Below are 23534 nucleotides of genomic sequence, written 5' to 3'. Positions count from 1 at the left end.
AAATGTTGCACACCACAGTCCGTCGGTCATCCGGTGTTTCCTTAAAGAACCTCCACACTTCTGAAGATCTAGCCCTCGCCGCAAGAGCCCTCACCACGGGAGCTTCACTAGTTGACAGTGGCGCTGATGCACCAGCTCTGGCCCTGCCTCTCCGTCTGGCCCCACCACTGCCTCTTCCAACCTGTTCAGGTCGAGGACTCTCCTCCGTCTCAGAAGCACTGTGTTCACCCGGCCTCTCAACCCAGCTTGGGTCTGTCACCTCATCATCCTCCGATCCCTCAGTCTGCTCCCCCCTCGGACTTCCTGCCCTGACAACAACTTCCCCACTGTCTGACAACCGTGTCTCCTCATCGTCGGACACCTCTTTACACACTTCCACTACGTCAAGAAGGTCATCATCACCCACAGACTGTGACTGGTGGAAAACCTGGGCATCGGAAAATTGCTCAGCAGCAACCGGACAAGTGGTTTGTGACTGTGGGAAGGGTCCAGAAAACAGTTCCTCAGAGTATGCCGGTTCAAATGCCAAATTTTCCTGGGAGGGGGCAGACTGGGGGGGAGGAGGCTGAGGTGCAGGAGCTGGAGGAGTGGGGATTTCGGTGACATGGGTGGACTGCGTGGAAGACTGACTGGTGGTGGACAAATTGCTCGAAGCATTGTCAGCAATCCACGACATCACCTGTTCGCACTGTTCTGGCCTCAACAGTGCTCTACCACGAGTCCCAGTAACTTCAGACATGAACCTAGGGAGTGTAGCTCTGCGGCGTTCCCCTGCTCCCTCATCAGCAGGTGGTGTCTCACCCCGCCCAGGACCACGGCCTCTGACCCCTGCAGTAGTTGGACGCCCACGTCCCCGCCCTCGTCCTCTACCCCTAGCCCTCGGGTTAAACATTTTTAAAATGAGAGTTATAACTTTTTTTTTTTTTTTACTTCTTTTTGTTTTTTTTTGTGTTTTTTTGTGTTTTTTTTTTTTTTTTGTGTTTTTTGTTTTTTTTTGAGTTTTTAAAACCAAACAATCCTATCCTATTGCTATGGCTATTTTCTAGCCAAGTATCAAAGGAAGCACACTACTATGCCAGATGAGATGACACTGAGTTATTGCCTAATAGAAATCCAACCCCTACTGAATTTTGCCACTTCGGCCTTTGCTATGGATATGTGCGCCACTAAGCGCAGAACACAGCGGTCGCAAGTCTCACTACAAATTGCTCAGAATTGGCAAGTACATGCACTGCAGAAACTACAGCCACCAGCAGATCAACCAGAAATCAAATATATAGAACGCTACTGTAGGCTTCAAGAAGCTGTTTGTATTCTCCTATGGCTATTTTCTAGCCAAGTATCAAAGGAAGCACACTACTATGCCAGATGAGATGACACTGAGTTATTGCCTAATAGAAATCCAACCCCTACTGAATTTTGCCACTTCGGCCTTTGCTATGGATATGTGCGCCACTAAGCGCAGAACACAGCGGTCGCAAGTCTCACTACAAATTGCTCAGAATTGGCAAGTACATGCACTGCAGAAACTACAGCCACCAGCAGATCAACCAGAAATCAAATATATAGAACGCTACTGTAGGCTTCAAGAAGCTGTTTGTATTCTCCTATGGCTATTTTCTAGCCAAGTATCAAAGGAAGCACACTACTATGCCAGATGAGATGACACTGAGTTATTGCCTAATAGAAATCCAACCCCTACTGAATTTTGCCACTTCGGCCTTTGCTATGGATATGTGCGCCACTAAGCGCAGAACACAGCGGTCGCAAGTCTCACTACAAATTGCTCAGAATTGGCAAGTACATGCACTGCAGAAACTACAGCCACCAGCAGATCAACCAGAAATCAAATATATAGAACGCTACTGTAGGCTTCAAGAAGCTGTTTGTATTCTCCTATGGCTATTTTCTAGCCAAGTATCAAAGGAAGCACACTACTATGCCAGATGAGATGACACTGAGTTATTGCCTAATAGAAATCCAACCCCTACTGAATTTTGCCACTTCGGCCTTTGCTATGGATATGTGCGCCACTAAGCGCAGAACACAGCGGTCGCAAGTCTCACTACAAATTGCTCAGAATTGGCAAGTACATGCACTGCAGAAACTACAGCCACCAGCAGATCAACCAGAAATCAAATATATAGAACGCTACTGTAGGCTTCAAGAAGCTGTTTGTATTCTCCTATGGCTATTTTCTAGCCAAGTATCAAAGGAAGCACACTACTATGCCAGATGAGATGACACTGAGTTATTGCCTAATAGAAATCCAACCCCTACTGAATTTTGCCACTTCGGCCTTTGCTATGGATATGTGCGCCACTAAGCGCAGAACACAGCGGTCGCAAGTCTCACTACAAATTGCTCAGAATTGGCAAGTACATGCACTGCAGAAACTACAGCCACCAGCAGATCAACCAGAAATCAAATATATAGAACGCTACTGTAGGCTTCAAGAAGCTGTTTGTATTCTCCTATGGCTATTTTCTAGCCAAGTATCAAAGGAAGCACACTACTATGCCAGATGAGATGACACTGAGTTATTGCCTAATAGAAATCCAACCCCTACTGAATTTTCCCACTTCGGTCTTTGCTATGGATATGTGTGCCACTAAGAGCTAAACACAACGGTAGCAAGTCCCCCTGCTAATTCCTCACAAAATGGTAAAAGATGCAAATTAAAATAAAAAAAGTAGAACGTTATTGTAGCCCTAAGAAGGGCTGTTGGGTTCTTTGAGAATCACTCCTGCCTAACAGTAAGCTAATAGAACACCCTAACGCTTTCCCTGACCAGCAGCAGCTCTCTCCCTAGCGGCATCCAGAGACAGAATGATCCGAGCAGCGCGGCCAGCGGCTAGTCTATCCCAGGGTCACCTGATCTGGCCAGCCAACCACTGCTATCGACGTGTAAGGGTACCACGTCATGCTGGGTGGAGTGCAGAGTCTCCTGGCTTGTGATTGGCTCTGTTTCTGGCCGCCAAAAAGCAAAACGGCGGGAGCTGCCATTTTCTCGAGCGGGCGAAGTATTCGTCCGAGTAACGAGCAGTTTCGAGTACCCTAATGCTCGACCGAGCATCAAGCTCGGACGAGCATGTTCGCTCATCTCTAATAAGGACCTATGAAGGTCTGCAATGCATAAGATTTTTGTTTGTTTTTGGGGTCACTTATCTGTTTTTAATCATGTTGGGTTATATTTTTGGATTTTTTTTTAACTGTTTGCCTGTGAAATTTTTCCTTTGCTGGAGGAATCTTTTTCAAGATTTTTTTTCTCTTGTGATAGTCCAAATATTTAACATTTGATGCCCCTGTCTTAAGCTATTTACTTAAAACGAGAGAAGAAAAGAGTCCCGGTCTTAGTCTCTCTTTTCCGTCACTCTAAAAAACAAGGTGGCTCTTCCCGTAAAATATCAGCCGTATTTTGGCCGGCTCAAACGAAGGCCAAAAAGTCTTAATAAAAGCTCCTTCTATCATAATAGCAAAGATAAAAAAGTTAAGAGCGTACATGAAAATGAAAGCGGGAAGGTCTTTGAAAAATTTATACACCAGTAGAATTAATACTGTCATACAGCAACGTGTCAAAAGACCCAGCCGAGAAGAATATTAATCCATTTAGAAAAAAATCAAAGGTTTTCTTCTTTGAGTGTAAAGAAACAATTTGAATAATTTTTGACCCTTCCCGCAGAAGTCGGTGGGTCAAATTGAACCTACTATTAAAATTCTGTAATATCTCCCTTTCGTTAGCATTTCAAAACGCAATTTAAATATTCACACAGCTCTTTTTAATAAACTTAACAATTTAAATATTCCGAGCGCTCCCTTTTTTTAATAAACTTAACAAAATTCAGGTAATTTTCTTCAACTTTCTTGATTGAAGGAAGGCAATAGGTGCAGATATAAAATAGATGTACAGCTACAAGCAAAAGAAATCAATTATATATAAGAAATAACATAACACATGGAAAGAAATTAATCAAAAATTTTCTAGTCTATGATTCTCTACTCTGCTACCTGGAGGCTAGGAATGTAAATGAAAAAAGCAACATCCTCCCGTAGATAAGAGAAAAATTAATAAAAATGTTTCCATCCTACAAGATCCCCTGATGCAACTCATGTTAAAAAGTGAGTGTCTGCAGGAGGAACTTTACTCAATTAAATAGATTTTTAGAAGCTGGAGAAATAGGACTTTTATTCTCGCTGTTAAGCTCAATTACATAAGGCTTATGTGGTCTTGCAACGTCCACAGAACGAACATACCTTCATTAAAGAGCTCGGTGGGATGTGTATGAGCCGCGCTCGTCAAGGCCTGTGGTGAGGAACTATGGGTATTCTTCAGCTTAAGGTCTCTGTAGAAGTGTCCAAGTGGAGCTTAGGGGCATTGACATCGACTTGAAAAGATAAAAATTATGAAAAGTATGCTGTATGATGTACTTTGTTTTTGGTGTCATAATACCCTGTTATACACAAATGAATTGTATCGGGAGTACAGAACAAGCCATACTGGGGTGCATAAAGTCCATTACCATCTAAACAAAACTCTAAATACCCTCTTTGATTAGATGTGCAGATGAGTAGACACAATGGTCGGGATGGGTGTTCGGGTACGGTTGCCTCACCAGGACAAATTGCCAAGTTGGTGGCCGAACATCCAATCTAGCCAGCAACTAGCCATGGCTATAATCATTGAACAAATTTGAGAAGGAACCTATGCAGCAGATGTGAAGCTCCTGCACTCCGAGGTTTACAGTATCATAATGATGCATTGGAATATACAGGCGGCCCCCTACTTAAGAACACCCAACTTACAGACGACCCCTAGTTACAAACGGACCTCTGGATTTTGGTCATTTACGGTACTTTAGTCCCAGGCTAAAATAAAAAGCTGTAACAGTTATTAAAGGTGTCTGTAATTAAGAGTTATTGTTAATCCTGATTCTTATGACAAGCCAACATTTTTAAAACCCAATTGTCATAGAGACCAAAAATTTTTTGGCTAAGGTTACAATTATAAAGTATGCACTTCCGACTTACATACAAATTCAACTTAAGAACAAGCCTGCAGAACCTATCTTGTACGTAACCCGGGGACTGCCTGTACATACAAACATACATGAATTATTGAGACACTTCAACTATGACTCTTGAGAATGTCTACTGAAGCCATGGTTTTCTAATATACTATAATGGAGGTATCTAGAAAGTACATGGCACCGATTTCAACCTTTGCCACCCTTGTTGCCATGCTATTTTGTTACACATCAATAAATAGGATGTAGACTTGAAATAAGGAAATAGAATTTTAGGAAAGCAGATACTTGGAAATAACTTTTTAAACCATGATCCGTTTTCTTTGCGCTAGAAAGTACAACAAAGAAGATGTCCACCTCATCTGAAGTCCTCAAGATTACTCTAATATTCCTCAGATATTCATTACCATAAGATTTAGAAGGTACAAAACTTGAGTTGTGATGTTGGAATAGAACACATTTTTCTCATGACCATCCCATATACATGCACATTCTGTGAGGAAGAGTATACCCAATGTTATCGGTAGGAAGAAGCTGCTTACAGACACTTCTAGTGGTGGCAATTATCTCCCTTCAGATCAGAACATGCCCAATTTTTTGTTCATATCTGCTAAATGGACCTTGGCTAAATATCGAGTACAAAATAGATGGTTGATAAATCGACTGATGATCTGAATACTATAAGTATATTTATGGTTTTAATAGTCATAGCTCCATCGTTCTCCATGTACTATCACCTAGTAGATATCTAGTATTTGAGCATCTACTGAGTGCGAGGGTAACTAGTTCCTGATTACCTTGGTTATCACTAACCTGGTCACCTTGATTTCCTCGATAGTTGATATGGAAGAAAGTCCACAATTCAGATTGTGTTTAGGGACTTCAACAGCAGTTGTATCCACTAACAATTATCTACTGGTTTTGTGCTATATCCTTATTGGGAAAGGGTACCCACCATTTTTTTGCCCAAGGTCCTCCAGCGACCTATGCTCAAATCACAAGATTTCGTAATCATACACATACATAACATCATATAGTACCTTATGTATCGGTACAGTCAGCCAAACTCTTGCTATAACCTACCCGTAGTGCGACCACTAAATCTGAGAATTAGAATGTTTTAGAATGTGAGAACACAACGAGAATTAGGACAATATTAAGATTATTTACAAGGAGCAAGAAGGAAGTTATGTTCCTTTTGTATAATGTAGCAGTTTGTTCCTGCCTACGACCATAGAACAAAATCTAAAGCCCTAGTGGGTGACATCTCATTACGGTATGGAAAATGAAATGTCTGCGGCAGTCATAACATCAAAGTGACTCGGGATATAGCGTCCTAGTGGTTGAGGCTTCATGAAGAATCTCTTGCGGCTTCAGGTGAAATAACGCTTTCATAATTTTGAGCAAGTACGGATCGTGTCTCTAAGTAGGGTACTGCATGAATGAAAACATCATTTACGACTTACATGATAGAAGAAGCTTGTTTGTGTGAATAGGATTTTAAGGCTTTAGATCTCTAAGTTCATTCATATGTATGCGTTATGTCCACTTTTGCAACAATTTTTTACTGTCCCAGTTTGTTTAAAATAAAAAAAGTTAAAAAAAATTGCTTTTAAAATTCTCCTTCAAATTGAATATGTGTTATTGATTTGTGTTTACAGTTACAATGCAGATCTATGTGTCTCCATAGTTACAGACAACAATAGGTATGATCTTGTAGTCATAGTAAAAATTTATCTGTGGATCATTAACTATTACTGCTGATGGACAATTGTATGGGGTGACATGAGAGACCGCGGGGCATTGTCCGACAAGGATTCGGCTCTGCCGCGATTCACTATGGTCGTGCGCCTGAGTTCCTGCATCCGTCGCTTCTTTCCCGAGGTCCGCCGGAGTTCACCTTCTTCTTCCTGGTGCATGTGAGTGCTTGATCTTGCGACATAAATCCTTTTTTAAATTCCACAGTTTGTCTGAATCCATCGGGTTGTCCGACGGCCCACCCCCCTGATTTCTATTGCGTGCAAGCCGACGCCGATGCGCCAAAATCCGATCGCATGCGGCAAAATCCTGGGGCAATTCGGTGCAAAATGAAAATCGTCAGGAAACCTGACGAAAATGCGTCCAACGGACCCTTAGTAAATGAGCCCCTGTCCACTAAATATTCACTGCGTCACTTGTGTGTCTCGGCTAAGGATGTCTGCAAGTCTCCCAGCTAACATCTACATTGATATTGAGAAAATATTTATTTACTAACATTCCATCCCAAAAGAAAAATTTGGACACTTGCTGCACATTTTCTATTTTGACCTATGCACTGGAGACAGGTCAGGAATGTGCACAACCATCATTTCTGCATTCTACGACCATCTATAATAACAGTCTTAATTGTTTTGTATCTTAAGGACCCCTAGAAGATGCTATTGAGGATGAGGAGGAAGATTGTGTGTCCGATGAAAATGATATCATCACAAAGGAAGACTTTCCCCTGGAAGAAAGTTTTTCAACAGAGTTTGAGCCAGAGAATATGACCTGTGAGGATGTGGAATATTTTTGTAACAAAGGTACAGTATGATCCAAAAACATCTAATATTTATCTAACTTTTATCTATCTATCTATCTATCTATCTATCTATCTATCTATCTATCTATCTATCTCATATCTATCTATCTATCTCATATCTATCTATCTATCTATCTATCTATCTATCTATCTATGTATCTATCTATCTATCTATCTATCTATCTATCTATCTATCTATCTATCTATTTATCTATCTATCGTTCTATATATCACATCCCCTGGATACCTACCATCATTTGATTTGTCTCGACCATTAGGAATTTGTCCAATGATATCTATCTGTCTGTCTATTTATCTACAGTATCTATCTATAAATCAATCTATCTGTCTGTCTATCTATTGATTATCTATTCATATCTATCTTAAGCTTGTACAGCTGAAACTTCACTTGTTTTGGAATAAAGAGACCACTATAAAGAGATCTATATACAGTATCTTTCCCAAATCTATATATCTATCTCCTGTAAAACCGGTGTAGCCAAAAACCACATCGCAAAATGATGACAAGTTTCAGTAAAATGCCTGGAGTTTGTCACATGATAATAAAACAATGGGCAGAATACCTCACATGTGAACAGTCTTATCCCTTCATATACAATAATGAATCCACATTGTCCAATTATGTTTCTAGTGAAATGCAAATAAGAGCCAAAACATCAATTAACAAGTTTTCTTCATTGTCCACATAATGTGAGCTCGTTGCTTATTTGTTGCTATGGTTTAATTGAATTTATATCTCTGTGTAACGTTAATTAATATCCCTTCATGACACAAAGTCACCCGCCTGCGATTCTGCTTCAAAGAACCTGTAACCTTTTGTTTTTTTTTTTTTTTGAAATTTTGGAAGCACAAATTAGCAGATAACTTTGTAAACTGTTGTATGTTGCTATATCATATTTCCGTGATTCATTTTAGATGACTATTCTGCGAATGGCAATCACTGCAAAACTTTTTCTAGAATTTTTTCCACTTTATTTCTCAGTTACATACACAGGGCCGCCATCAGGGGTTCTTTAGTGTGACTGTGTTTACGGCGCCCTAAGGAGGAGTAAGGGCCCTAAGTCACAGAAAACCCTCCTCCGCCGTATTATGATTGCGGGGGGCCCACAATATTTGCCAGTCAGGGGCCCCAAACTTCCAGTTGGCTGCCCTGTACCTACGGACCTGGTTTCTATATAAGGATTTGTGGAGTCCAATGCACCAGTGTTGGAATAAAACTTCACTTTAATTGTAACATAAGATTAAAAAGGGCAATCCCTGTTATCGACAATCGTTTCTCCACCCCCCCCCCCCCCCTGTCCCTCTTTCCTGGCTTGAGAAAGGCACGATGTTCTGGAAGAGATTTTAGCTACAATCTCAACCAGTTCTTTGGTGGCAACTATAGTAAATATGGTAGGCGGGGCTTTCAAGGTCTTGTCAGCTTCCTGCCAACCCAGTTCCACCCTGAACTCCGCCCCATCACACCCAAAGTGAAAAACTGGCAGGAATAAGGCTTAATAAATTTCCCCAATTACTCTATACATAACATCAAACCGATTGTGGTTTGATGTTTAGTAGACATGAATAATTGCTGTTTAGGATGATGTCACACTGTTCCCTATCTAGTGTCATGAAATCATATGTACTCATATTGGACTGATCACTTGTAATTGGTCGGTATTTACCCCCTTAAAAAAAAACTTCAGAAACGCCCACTTTTGGATAAACAATATACCCAATATAAACCTCATTTAGGCAAATCTCCACTCCTACCCCCGTTTTGCCATGTGGCAAATTTTTCAGGGTTTGTACACCTGTAATCTGATGTACAAGACCTGAGAGATGTGCAATTCCTGACACACAGTCAGGAATTGTGTCTATTGCCCCACTAATACCACCCCTATGCAAAGTGGACATGGAGGGGCATTAAAGGGGTGCTCTAAAGAGGAAAACCCCACACCTGCCCACCAGCTACATCTTGTGCCGGTTCAGGTGGCAGCTATAGCGCAATTCTACCCCAGGCCGGAGTTGCCATTGAACTGCCCCACCAGCAGCCACTTGCTTGGATTTACCAGAATCGGTCTCTTGATAGATCCAGCGAATCCTAGGAAGGCGCCGTGATAAATCTCCTCCAATATTTGTAGTTAAACTGTATCTCTTATACAAAGTTCAAAAAAAAATCTTAAACTTTATAATAAATGAATAACATAAAACTATATCATAGCAAATAAAATTACGGGAAAAAAAAAATTATCAAGTTCACAGCCCCTTTAAGAAATCTCTAGCGGTAACCACATAATAAATGTCATATGTGATTCTTAACTGGAGAGATAAAATACGACATGTTTATAGCAATAGATAAGTATATTTATACAATATCTTCCGTGTTATCTCCTTTAATTATTCCGGAGTCTACCACAGTTCTAGATTTTATGCTTCTTTCATGAAATGTTTAACTTCGGTGCCGTCTCTCTCGCTCCGTTGCTTGGCAACTTGTTTATTCTTTGGCGCACTGTGACCCTAACGGTAAAGCAGAAATCGGTCGGGAAAAGTTTTTTCTATAAAAAAGCACAGTAATCTAATCATATTGGACATGTGTAAGGAGAGGAGACTTATAGCCCCCTTTGAAGTAAAGAGACCACTTCTTAGATTTGATTGATTAACTTTTTCATTCAATCTATTAACACAATTGGTAATGGAGAGACTTTTAGAAGTAAACTATCTATTGTTTTATAGTTATTACAGTGTGCCATGTGGAAGAGGTGTCAGCTATGGGAGGAGCTACCAGATGTAGGAGGAGGTATCAGTTATAAGAGGAACTGTCATCTAATAGAAGGGGTGTTGCCTATAGGAGGGGCTGTCTGTACTAGTGGGGATGTCAGCTACAAGAAAAGGTGTCAGCTACAGGAGGAGTTGTCATCCACTGGAGATTGTGTCAACTACTGGAGAAGTTGTCAGCTTTTGGATGAGGTGTGCACTACTGGAGAAGTTGTCAGCTATGGGAGGAGGTGGTGTCAGCTACAAGAAAAGATGTCAGCTACAGGAAGAGTTGTCATCCACTGGAAATTGTGTCAGCTGATGGAGAAGTTGTCAGCTTTTGGATGTGGTGTGAACTACTGGAGAAGTTGTCCGCTATGGGAGGAGATGTGAGCTACTGAGGGTGTTGTCAGATATTAAGGGAGGAGTCCACCACAGGAGGAAGTGTCATTTATCTACAGGGGGTAGTGTCTGCCACAGGAGGAGTTGTCAGCTACAGAAGATGGTGTCAGCTACAAAAGGAGGTGTCCACTACAGGATAAGGTACCAGCTAAAGAATGAGCTTAGAGCTGAAAGTGTTTAACCACATGAGGCTAATGGAGGAGTTGTCAGCTACATAAGGTGGTGTCAGCTACTAGATGAGGCATCAGCTACAGGAGGAGAGTTGATCAATTGGAGGGGGCCCTAGCTGCAGTAGGATGTGGCATCTACTGGAGTTGACAGTTCACAATAGAAACCAGTTTGAGTTGACAATAGAAACCTGGGGCATATATGTTGGGGTCAATGATCACCCATAGGTACATATACAGGTATTTGCTGCCAGTTAGGACCCTCCATTAGTATCATAGGGACTATAGGTATATTTTACTCGTGGCCTGGAAGATTTTCCAGTTCATGTCGAACTTACATTGTGGTGCACATTTACTTACCCGGTCCTGTCGCGATTGCCGATCCGTGCATGTCTTGCGACCAAATTTGAGATAATAAATCCTGCGCGTTGTCTGAAACAGTCGGATCGTCCCCCGATTTGTGTCGCATGAAAGCTGGCGCCAATGCGCCAAAATCCGATCGCGTGCTTCAAAAAGCCCTTCTAAACGCGCCGCACATCGGAAATCGTTGGATAGTCCAACCATAGTGCAGTCCGCGGGCCCTTAGTAATTGAGCCCCTGTGTGTCAACCTGCACCAATGCACATCCTATTCCAATGTAATTGTCTACAAAGGAGACAATTCCTAATTTTATTGTTACACGCAAAAGACTCATATTTTGTAACATATCCCTTTAAACCAGGGAATAAATTTCTCTTACTACTGCTTTAACACCAACAAAACATCTTCATCACCATCAGCTTTCTCCTCCTTCCTTATGCGAATTCTGCTTAGAAGGGGGAATTACAAGTTTAGGCTAAACAAACAAATGAATGTACTTGGAAGAAAAGCCAATTTGACTTTGTACTTTACCTTGCTGTAGGAGACGTTTGTGCAAATCGCCTATAAGCTTATTGACCTGAATCTTTGACTCCTTGTTTTCGCAGGATATGGCTAGAATGAGGACACTGATAGATCAGTGATTAGAGCTGATTGAACACCCCCGTGTTAACAGCTTCAGACCCCACCTGCAGGCTCCACATTATCTTTTCTGCCTAGATTTGTTATTTTCCAGGTCCGATACAACCCCCTCACTAGGGACACCCTCCATCTTATTAATGTAAATAGTAATTGGATGCTTTCAGATTATTTAGCATTATGCTCTTCAGCAGTCAGCTGTCTTTGGTTTACACTTTATATATTGGTAAAAATGCTGTATATTGGGGGACAACAGTAGTATGGGGGGACGGGGTGCAAAATTGTAGCAGATTTATTATAAGGAATGTGGTTGCCCAAATATTGTAGCTTATTGCCTTTCCTCAATATAGCACATGAGTTACTGATTGCTATGGTCTGACCACAGGGTGCCCCAGTCATCAGATTTGCTCTGTATAATAGGTCACCAAAACACACACATGACCAGTACCACAATCATTTTTGTGAGGCTTGTGTAGTGCAGAGCATTGATCAGAGCAGGGTCATGTATGCGTTCCATCACGCTTTTCACATTGGGACTTTTTACGTCTTCTTCCTCCCCACCTTACTGCCCCACTAGTCACATTCTCTGATCAATATGTATCTTATCCCCTTGACCATTGCTAGACCAGAAAGTGAGGAGCCACATAGAATTATAGAGTTTATTTCAGAGGCTTAACTTTTTTTTAAAATTTTTGTTGTCTACATTTCTCTCAGAAAATTCCAAATGGGCAAAAATATTTTTAGATTTACAGTAAATTTTTTTTATCTTCTTATACTCTACTCATCTTATAGTGTGGTCAGTTTTCATATTTTTTGTTGGGAGCTGTTGACAACTAATTATGTGTATGGATCAACCATTTACTAAACACTGGTTTATGCAGGGCCGAATTTTAGGGAGGGCTCCAGGAGTTTGCACCCGGGCCCCCCACCACTTAATTCATAAGGGGGCCCCCACCAGAAATGTCTTACCGTCAGCTCACAGCTCACCTGTGAGAAGAGGAGAGAGAACTATCCTCAAGTGGGACTGGCATGGTGACTTGGACTAGTTGTCAGTACTACATTGTGCCAGCTAGGCCAGCAGCAAAGCTAGCATGTAAGTAGGCAAAACTTTAGAATATTAATAATTAATTAGAATAGTCACCCACCAGATTTTGTGCCCAGAGGTCTCCAGAGACCTTAAAATGGGCACATTTATGGTTTATGTATGTAAGTCTAAACTTTACATCCACTGAAGCAATTTGCACTTGACTCATAAAATTTTGTTTCATAAAGTGCAACTTTCATATCACCACCAATCACAGCTCTATTTAGGTGATCACAAATTAAATGGATTTTTAAACAACACATATACATGCACAGGACGCACATGCACGCTCATGCATAGGACGCACATGCACGCTAATGCATAAGATGCACATGCACGCTCATGCACAGAACGCACATGCACGCTCATGCATCGGACACACATGCATGCTCATGCACAAGCACACACATGCACGCTCATACACAGGCATGCACATGCACGCTCATGCACACACTCTTTGCAACCAATTATTTTATTAGTTTATTAGTTTCAACACTCAATATACTAACTGGGTTCACTAGTGTCCAGGACCACCCTTATGAAAGAAGAGAGGATAATTAATGTTTATTGCCATAATTAACAGCACAAGTTGCACGAGAATATTTTGAACCCCGTCCCTCTATCTCTTCTTTATACCTGAATGAAAAGTGATACATTTACTTTCCTTCTTTTGAACTCTGGGCCCAGTAGAAATAACATCCAGGCTTGGATTTTGAATCCATCTGTTTAATGCTTCTTCAAGGAAATTGCAATCTAGAAGAAGCCGCGTAATATAAAATAAGATCACAGGGATACTGAAGGAGTGTGTACATAAAGGAGGAAATGTTTGCCAGACTTTTAAACAAAGGATTATAGTTTGCAGAACAAATCAGATCTGAATGTGAAGCGCGTCGGGAGCAGTGTGACTATTATCCTCCTTACATTATGAAGCCGGGAGGCTGGCAGATATCTCCCATTATTATACATTGTATTTCTTCTGCTGCACTTTGTAGATCTACATGTTTTCAGTGCATTGAGATTGATGTATCTGTCTATGTACACAAATACTACATGTACTATGCGTATAGCAATCTGTGACTCTCCGCTCCGAATAAGTCATGCTCCCGTTTATTTGATTTGCAGCCGAAGAAGAGGGCGCTCACGAGACGGCAGAGCTGGACGGAGAGGCTCTGTCAGACAAAACTTTACAAGCCGGGACGGTAGCCGATGATTGGGATGGACCAGGTAGGAGAAAATATTATATATTGTTGTGTGTCTATATTGATATTTTTACATGTAACGCTCCACTAACAGTGGTCTTAAATGGTATGGAGATGATAGGAGTTGTTGTTTTACAGCAGCTGAGAAAGTTACGTCGGAGTGCATTGTCCATGGTAATGTATATTATCATAAGACATATCTTGCAGAAGGCGGGAGCAGAAATTGTGCACATTTTTGTTTTGCTCTCTGGTTCAGCTTCAGTAGTACATTATATGAATTCACTTATTCACATTTATCCACACCTTTTGGTCCATTCAGGTGCCTATGTTTCTACTATTTGAGTTCTATTAAGAACTTTGAAAACCCCTAGGGGGCAGTGATGAGAAAAACATAGGAAGCACACCCGCTCCGGCTCCCGGTTCCCACATACCCAAAGTGCTAGAGCAATGTGGGAAACCAGGAGCCAGGATCGGATAAGTATGCTTTCTTTTTACCCATCCTTTCCCCGGCTTCCCAGGAATCTTGGAACCTTAAATGCAATATAGTTGCAATTTAAAGTACTATTTGGGCCCATTAGGGACAATCTGTTTTTGTAGTTTTGTAGTACTATTTTTCTTGTAGGACGTAGATTTGTTGGGAGTCATTTAGCTATGGAACCCTCAACCATCAGATTTGATCTGTTAGAAAATCTCCCAACAACTGTTCATATGTCTGTAGTGCCACCACAGGGGTAATAAAGCATTGCAAAAAATCGGATCCTCCAGAACATGTGTTGCTCTTTATATCCATTCTCTACTCTTATTTGCAAAGTATAGACCTGTTTAAATGATTAATGTCACATCCTTGAAGTATATAGAATGATGTACCGTAAGTCTAAAATCACAATTGATCGTAAACAGAAATTCATTCCTTGCCCTGGGTATGACCATGTTGAGTCAAGTAATTATTGCAGTTGTCCAATGTTCATGGTTAATACAACCCAAGAGACCAAACCCATCATGAAAACAAGGTTCCCCGTCACTCCAGTACTTCATCTCTAGAAGTCCAATGGAGAAAGAACAGAATCTCAATGCTCATGCTCAACTCTACCCTCCATTCAAACAAGAGCTCAATTCCTGTAAGGGGGTCCTAGTGGTAAAATCCCTATTGTTCAGCAACTTATCCCATGTACTGTACATATAAGACGTGGGCCACCACTATATATATGCATCTAGAATCTCTCTTTAAATACACAACATCTGATGTAGCAGGTCGTTATTTCTCATCCCTTTATGATCTGGCTATACCAATGACCAATGTGATTAGCGGAGTGTTTTTCGAATATAGATGAATTTTCTCCTTTGCAATGTGATGGGTTATAAAAGCTGTGCTGGCCATACTGCTCATTTGCTTTCTAAATTAATCTGGAAAGTCATGAATTTGTGCTAAATTTCCAAATGAGTGGAATCTATTTAAAATGTAAAACCTTCAAAGATAGTCCAAGGTCCTGAGGTTACAATGTAAGTTTCTTTGGTGAGTCCCCAAAAGCTGGTACTGGATCTTGTGTCCAACCATAGTCCTGTTGGCAAGGCAAGGTTGGCTTGGGGGGGGGGGGCAGGCTCTAAAACAATAATGGCCCCCAGAGGGCAACACAATTTTAAGTTATCTTGGGGTTTTTATGGGGCCTAGGGTTCCCCAGTCTGACCAGGTCATGGACATACGTTTCCAGGGACGCAGAACTGTCATGTTTATCACATGGATTTGACTGGTCATACATAAGAGAGGCCCATTGCTTGTGCGGTGAGAGCTCTTCCTTTTGGTTTGGCTGAGAATGGACATGTTATTACAAGGAGAGGATTAGGTTGCTGCTCGATTCCCAATGAGTAAACTCATTGTATTTCACTTGAAAACAAAAGGATATGGTATATAGTCTTTGAAAATGAAACCCATCATATCCTTCATGGTAGGGTATATTGAAGAACAAGGCGCAGTACTGCAATGTTGTTTTTGGTACCCAATTGGTGTTGGTAGGACCAACCTAAGTGGTCAACTTACTGCTGGTACATGTCTAATATTTATGATAGATGGAAGTCCTACATTAGTTCACCGAGCCAACGCAAAACTTAGGCCAAGCTCTGGTGGACTATGTTCTTCCAAATGGTGTTATCCATGACTCTTCAAGTCTTGAACGTACTGAAATATATTGTGGTCTGCTCTGGGGGTGGGGTCCAGTGTGTCCATCTCTTGGTCATGGGATTAGGTCTTCTCTTCTTCTATGAGTTTCGATCACAGGACATTAGAATGGTGCTGGCCACATTAGTCCCCAATGGTGACCCCAATGGCCTCATGACTGACTTGGATATCTTCCTTCTAGAGTCTATGGTCAATACCCCCCCCCCCCTGTAAATGTATACAAATATCTATATACCCAACCTTCAGAAAGACACATTAATCGCCAAAACGTAACATTGCTAATAGTATCCGTGAAACCCAAGAAGGACGCAGAGATTAGCCGTCACGCTTTCCATTTATTTCTCCTCCTGATTGCGAAAATGTGCTAGATAGAAAATCTACGGAAATGCCATTTGATGTAAATTAAAAAAAAAAAAAAATCCCCCCCCCCCCATCCCTGAAACACAGCGAACAGTAGCGATAGTTTGACAGTAAGAGGAATATTGTGAAGACGGAGAAGAAATCATAGAAAGACTGTGTGTTACCCTGACAGTGAATCAGTATTATCTCTGCTATCAGATAATGCAGTTATCATTAATTTTCACATTTGCATTTCAATCTTTAGAAGGAAATGACTCTTGCCGGATGAAGATAAGAGCTCTGTACCACTATAATGAACCATCATTTCATCACTGCGCTTTGTATCCGTATGAAAATGAGGCTGGGGAGGGTGGTCATAGAAAACATTATAACAAAGTGTCAAAAATTACTACAGACTTCCAAGCCCTTTATAAAACAAGAGGCAGTCTAAATAAATCTTCTGTTGTGAAGTGGAGATCAGATTATTAGAAGAAAGCTTCCGTCTCTGTCGGGAAGAGACAGCGGTGGAGGAGGGAAGGCTTTGAGCTCTGGTCCTTCTCTTTACCATCAGCCACTTTTTCAAGGACCTGGAACGCAGCAGGTTAAAGGAATAAACCCCCTTTCTAGACCAATGGGGGGAAGTTATTCCTCTGCGTTAAAGAAATTCGGACATTTTTTTTGGTATATTGCTTCGGCATAGTCATGGTCTAGACCTGAGTCATGTCAGCTGCATTTATTGGTGTAGATTGAATCATGTCGATGTAATGTGTTATTTATACTCATAGATATCACTGGGGGCTGCATGTATGATGGATAGATAATATAGCTAATACGTTATATATATATATATATATATATATATATATATATATATATATATATATATATACTGTATCATCTTTCAATCTCTCATCTAGAATATTTTCTATTTATCTATATCTATCCATTTACCTATCTAAAGTTTTGCTTTGTGTTTTGTTGTCTATCTGTCATTTTCCATCTTTTTGTCTGTCTATGTAGCTATCATCTTTACTTATCTAATTTCATCTTTATTTGATTATCTTGTTCTAGAACTTAATATATCTAATATTTATCTCATATGTAACATCTACTTATCTATCTAAATCCAATGAAGAGGCAGCACTCCAAGGTTCAAAGACAAGGGTGACGCTAAGGCTGTGCACCCACATTTGGCTCTATCTATCTATCTATCTATCTATCTATCTCATATCTATCTATCTATCTATCTATCTATCTATCTATCTATCTATCTATCATGCACCTTCATGTGTCGCAGCTGCAATATCTCTCTAAAGATTCTTCTATGGGATAGTCAGATAAAGTTTATCTGTGAAATACGGTGATACAGGGAGTTTAATGGAAAGTGGATGTCATGTATATGAAACATGTGGATGTCATGTATATGGAACATGTGGATGTCATGTATATGGAACGTGTGGATGTCATGTATATGGAACGTGGGAATGTCATGTATATGGAACGTGGGTATGTCATGTATATGGAGCGTGTGGATGTCATGTATATGGAACGTGGGAATGTCATGTATATGGAACGTGGGAATGTCATGTATATGGAGCGTGGGGATGTCATGTATATGGAGCGTGTGGATGTCATGTATATGGAACGTGGGGATGTCATGTATATGGAACGTGTGGATGTCATGTATATGGAGCGTGGGGATGTCATGTATATGGAACGTGGGAATGTCATGTATATGGAGCGTGTGGATGTCATGTATATGGAACGTGGGGATGTCATGTATATGGAGCGTGGGGATGTCATGTATATGGAACGTGGGAATGTCATGTATATGGAACGTGGGAATGTCATGTATATGGAACGTGGGGATGTCATGTATATGTAGCGTGGTGATGTCATGTATACGGAACGTGTGGATGTCATGTATATGGAACGTGGGGATGTCATGTATATGGAACATGGGGATGTCATGTATATGGAACGTGGGAATGTCATGTATATGGAACGTGGGGATGTCATGTATATGGAACGTGGGGATGTCATGTATATGGAACTTGTGGATGTCATGTATATGGAGCGTGGGGATGTCATGTATATGGAACGTGGGGATGTCATGTATATGGAACATGTGGATGTCATGTATATGGAACGTGTGGATGTCATGTATATGGAACGTGTGGATGTCATGTATATGGAACGTGGGAATGTCATGTATATGGAACGTGTGGATGTCATGTATATGGAGCGTGGGGATGTCATGTATATGGAACGTGGGGATGTCATGTATATGGAACATGTGGATGTCATGTATATGGAACGTGTGGATGTCATGTATATGGAACGTGGGGATGTCATGTATATGGAACGTGGGGATGTCATGTATATGAAACATGTGGATGTCATGTATATGGAACATGTGGATGTCATGTATATGGAACGTGGGGATGTCATGTATATGGAGCGTGGGGATGTCATGTATGTGGAACTTGTGGAGGTCATGTATATGAAACGTGTAGATGTCATGTATATGGAACATGTGGATGTCATGTATATGGAACGTGTGGATGTCATGTATATGGAACGTGGGAATGTCATGTATATGGAACGTGGGTATGTCATGTATATGGAGCGTGTGGATGTCATGTATATGGAACGTGGGAATGTCATGTATATGGAGCGTGGGGATGTCATGTATATGGAACGTGGGAATGTCATGTATATGGAGCGTGTGGATGTCATGTATATGGAACGTGGGGATGTCATGTATATGGAGCGTGGTGATGTCATGTATACGGAACGTGGGGATGTCATGTATATGGAACGTGGGGATGTCATGTATATGGAACGTGGGGATGTCATGTATATGGAACATGGGGATGTCATGTATATGGAACGTGGGAATGTCATGTATATGGAACGTGGGGATGTCATGTATATGGAACGTGGGGATGTCATGTATATGGAACTTGTGGATGTCATGTATATGGAGCGTGGGGATGTCATGTATATGGAACGTGGGGATGTCATGTATATGGAACATGTGGATGTCATGTATATGGAACGTGTGGATGTCATGTATATGGAACGTGGGAATGTCATGTATATGGAACGTGTGGATGTCATGTATATGGAGCGTGGGGATGTCATGTATATGGAACGTGGGGATGTCATGTATATGGAACATGTGGATGTCATGTATATGGAACGTGTGGATGTCATGTATATGGAACGTGTGGATGTCATGTATATGGAACGTGGGAATGTCATGTATATGGAACGTGTGGATGTCATGTATATGGAACGTGTGGATGTCATGTATATGAAACGTGGGAATGTCATGTATATGGAACGTGTGGATGTCATGTATATGGAATGTGTGAATGTAAATGGTACATCAAGGATTTGTTGTATATGGCACATATAGATGTGATGTATATGATAAGTGTAAATGTGATGTATATGACAAGTGTAAAGTGATCAGTGGTTGTCATATACCCGCGATAACTTTTTACAATGTGTTTTTTGGCTGCTTGATCCGGTATTTTTTTTTCTTTCGTTGCGATACAGTAAGAGGATTGACAAGCTAATACCAGCAGCCAAAGGGCTCAAGGGGTGAAGAGGTTAAATAGATTGGAGATGTGTATTGAATGGTTATCCCCAGGATGCCTGGACATCTCAAGTAACGATTTCCACTTGCAATGACCTTCACGCCGTCGCTGGTTTTCCCATTGTTGTGACTCGTTAGACAATTCACTGGAAGTCAATTGCAGCGTTCTGCTTACAGTTGTTTCCGAACTGAAAAATGGCAAATCCCTACAAAATTGTCCTGATTATCAGCTTTTTATAGTTTATTAAATATTTGCAATGTTAAAACTCAGCGATCACTCTTCAGAGGGTCTAAGGTTTAGATTGGGAAAGGGAAAGTGTAGTTGAGAATAAGAGGGGGGGGGGTAAAGAATTGCACTTAGTGTACAGTATTATTTTTGGGTGGAAGGTACTGTAGGAATGCCATATTTATAAGCAATCATAAGTGCTGAAAATACTAAAATTATACAGCCAGATTTTATGGATTTGGCAATGCCAACCATGGGAAACGCTTAGTGTCTCTAACCAGTGAAAATTAATCTTAAAGGGGTTGTTTCATCACTAATGTAATAATTCTTTATTTATATAGAGCACACAGATTACGCAGCGCTGCACAATTTATGTTAAATTAGTCCCTGTCTTCAATGGGGCTCACAATCTAAACAACCTAGCAGTATGTTTTGAAGTGTGGGAGGAAACCGGAGGACCCGGAGGAAACCCACGCAAACACGGAGAGAACATACAAACTCTTTGCAGATGTTGACCTGGGTGGGATTTAAACCCAGGACCCCAGCACTGCAAGGCAGAAGTGCTACCCACTCAGCCACCGTGCTGCCCTAATGTATGATAATAGGGGTCTTGCCTGTCAGTCCTCACTCCTGAATTGGCTAACAAGATTCAGAAACACTTTTTAAATAAAAATGAAGATTTAGGCCAACAAACTGTCACCAACCTGTGATTGTGGACAGTGACAAGATCACAGTGATGTCCTTTTCTATAAAGGGATATTCAGCATCAAGCAGAAGGAGAAGTTCTGAAGCTACATACAAATCACCAGAACCATGTTAAATACACCAGAGCAAAGATCGTAACATTAATACAGCTCCATAACCAAGTTCATATAGACGTATATAGCACGATTACCAGCCCAATACTTACAATAAATACAGCACAAAAAACAAGTTTGGACATTGCTGTGCATGCATTTTCAATTTTGTCAAAGCACCCATAGCTAATCTAGTCACATCGCACCCACAAAGAAGCCAATAGTCGAAGCAACCCCCACTAACATTAGTCACAGTGATGCCCCAAGTAGCCATTAGTCACAGTAATGCCTCCCAGTAGCCATTAGTCACAGTAATGCCTCCCAGTAGCCATTAGTCACAATGATGCCTCCCAGTATCCAGTAATCACAGTGATGCCCTCAGTACCCACAATAATGTCCCCAGTAGATGCAGTGCCTGCCATCAGTAGTCACGGTGGCACCCCAGTAGCCAGCACTCATTCCCCGAGTAGCCAATAATAATGCCCCCAGTAGCCAGCAGTCATGCCCCCAGTAATTAACAGTCAAGCCCTCAATAGTCAGCAGTCATGCCCCCAGTAGTATGAGTGCAGAACGTGGGACGGAAAGCACAGAGCAGGGAGACCGACTCTGTGGTTTACAGGGGGTGGGAGAGAGCAGCCCCACTTCTCCACAGCTCACCGAAACGGATAGAATTTTAAATACCCACATGCGCGAAAGTGAGAGAAGTGGGTGCATCCCACCTCTGGATGTATCTGGGCTATGGGACTTCATTGTAGGCAGGAGGGGACTCTTCTCACCAACTATGACTCTTAGATGTCATAACAGCATTCAAAAATGTATTTCTGTGCAATTTGAAGGTTAAGTCTAAATCCTCATGACAGGTTCCCTTTAAAGAGGCCTCTCCTATGACTTTAGCAGTGATTTCAATCATTGCAATTTTATCGCCGCTCCCTTTCCCCTTCTCCATTTTTATGTTTTTCCATCACTAGAAACAGCTGAAAGTTCTAGAACGTGATGACTGATTATTACTCGTCCAGAGCAGAAGCCAAGACTAAATAAAGCCACTAAAGCTACATTAATTGCAATTAAAAATCTGAGTCAAAGGGTAATAATGTATATCTATCACACGATGCAATGGGGGAGAAGAAAGAAAGATGTAGAGAAAAGAAGGTATTTCATTCTCCGTATTGCGTTACGATGTGATCGTCGCCGGCCCCGCGAGCCAGATGTCCGCTGACCTGCACTGACCACTGTGCTTATACCATATGGTTTTGCAGATTTCGCTCCTAATTGTAGCGCTGATTTCTGATCTCTCTGATTACTCCATGAGCCAAATTCCTCGATTTTTTTTTCACTACGAAGAAATTAAGAATAATTAGTTTTTACATAAATGTAAATGGGGAGAAGGGCAGCGATCGGGATGAATCAGGACGATTGAAGAGCTAAAAATAAAGATGCAAATTCTCCGGAATCTTCCACCGTTACATTGTATATAAAACAAGCGCGGAAGCGGCGGCACCTAATGACACGTATTATACAAATGATAGGTGATTTTATGTTAAACATCAATTACCATATAAGCATTGGATGGGAAATATCAGCGTCTTTAATGAGGAGAACTGTTTGTCTCTGTTGTGCAAAATTATTTATAAACTCATTAGCAAAGCCTAAGGACGGCCATCGCTAATCATCATTCCCAGGGAAAAAAAACACAAATATGTTTTTTAATTAGGTGGTAAATTACACCCGGCGATTGAATGGTCGAGAAGCTGGGACCATTTTATGTCTAATTGCAGTTTTTTTTCTTTCTTGTATTAGACTGAAGTGCAAGAGAAGATGAAATGATACATTGCGCTCGGATATTCCCATCCCATAAGGGATCGTGTACACAGGGTTGTGATTGGCTATTATGAGGCCCTTGGTCAAGCCAAAGGGGTTGAAGAACATGGCTGCTTTCTTCCAAAAACAGTGCCTCATCTGACCGTGGTGTGTGTTGGTACTACAGCTCTTTGTTGCAATACCACGCATTACTCAGGGTCACATGTAGCGCTGTTTTTTTTGGAAGAAAGTGGTTGTTTACTTCAACCCCTTGAAGTCTTCAACTAATCAGGTAGATCCAGAATGTGAATTTAGCGAAATGCAGATTTCTAGCTATACATATTGAGAACATATTTTTAGAGCAGGTCCTTTGGTTGGGGTGAAACACATAGCTCCCCCACAAATCA

General features: G+C 41.2%; 1 protein-coding gene across 1 annotated transcript in view; it reads left to right on the top strand.

The window, feature by feature from the left end:
- Positions 1-23534, top strand: part of ZFPM2 (zinc finger protein, FOG family member 2) — a 318876-nt gene that overhangs the window by 51952 nt on the left and 243390 nt on the right. Inside the window, exons 2-3 of the mRNA XM_072151339.1 lie at positions 7427-7585; positions 14112-14213. Of these exons, the coding sequence (XP_072007440.1) occupies positions 7427-7585; positions 14112-14213 (261 nt within the window). The remainder of the gene's footprint in view (positions 1-7426; positions 7586-14111; positions 14214-23534) is intronic.

The sequence above is a fragment of the Engystomops pustulosus genome, chromosome 5 (genome assembly GCF_040894005.1).
Source record: "Engystomops pustulosus chromosome 5, aEngPut4.maternal, whole genome shotgun sequence".
Lineage (NCBI taxonomy): Eukaryota > Metazoa > Chordata > Amphibia > Anura > Leptodactylidae > Engystomops > Engystomops pustulosus.
This window is presented reverse-complemented; position numbering and strand designations above follow the sequence as displayed.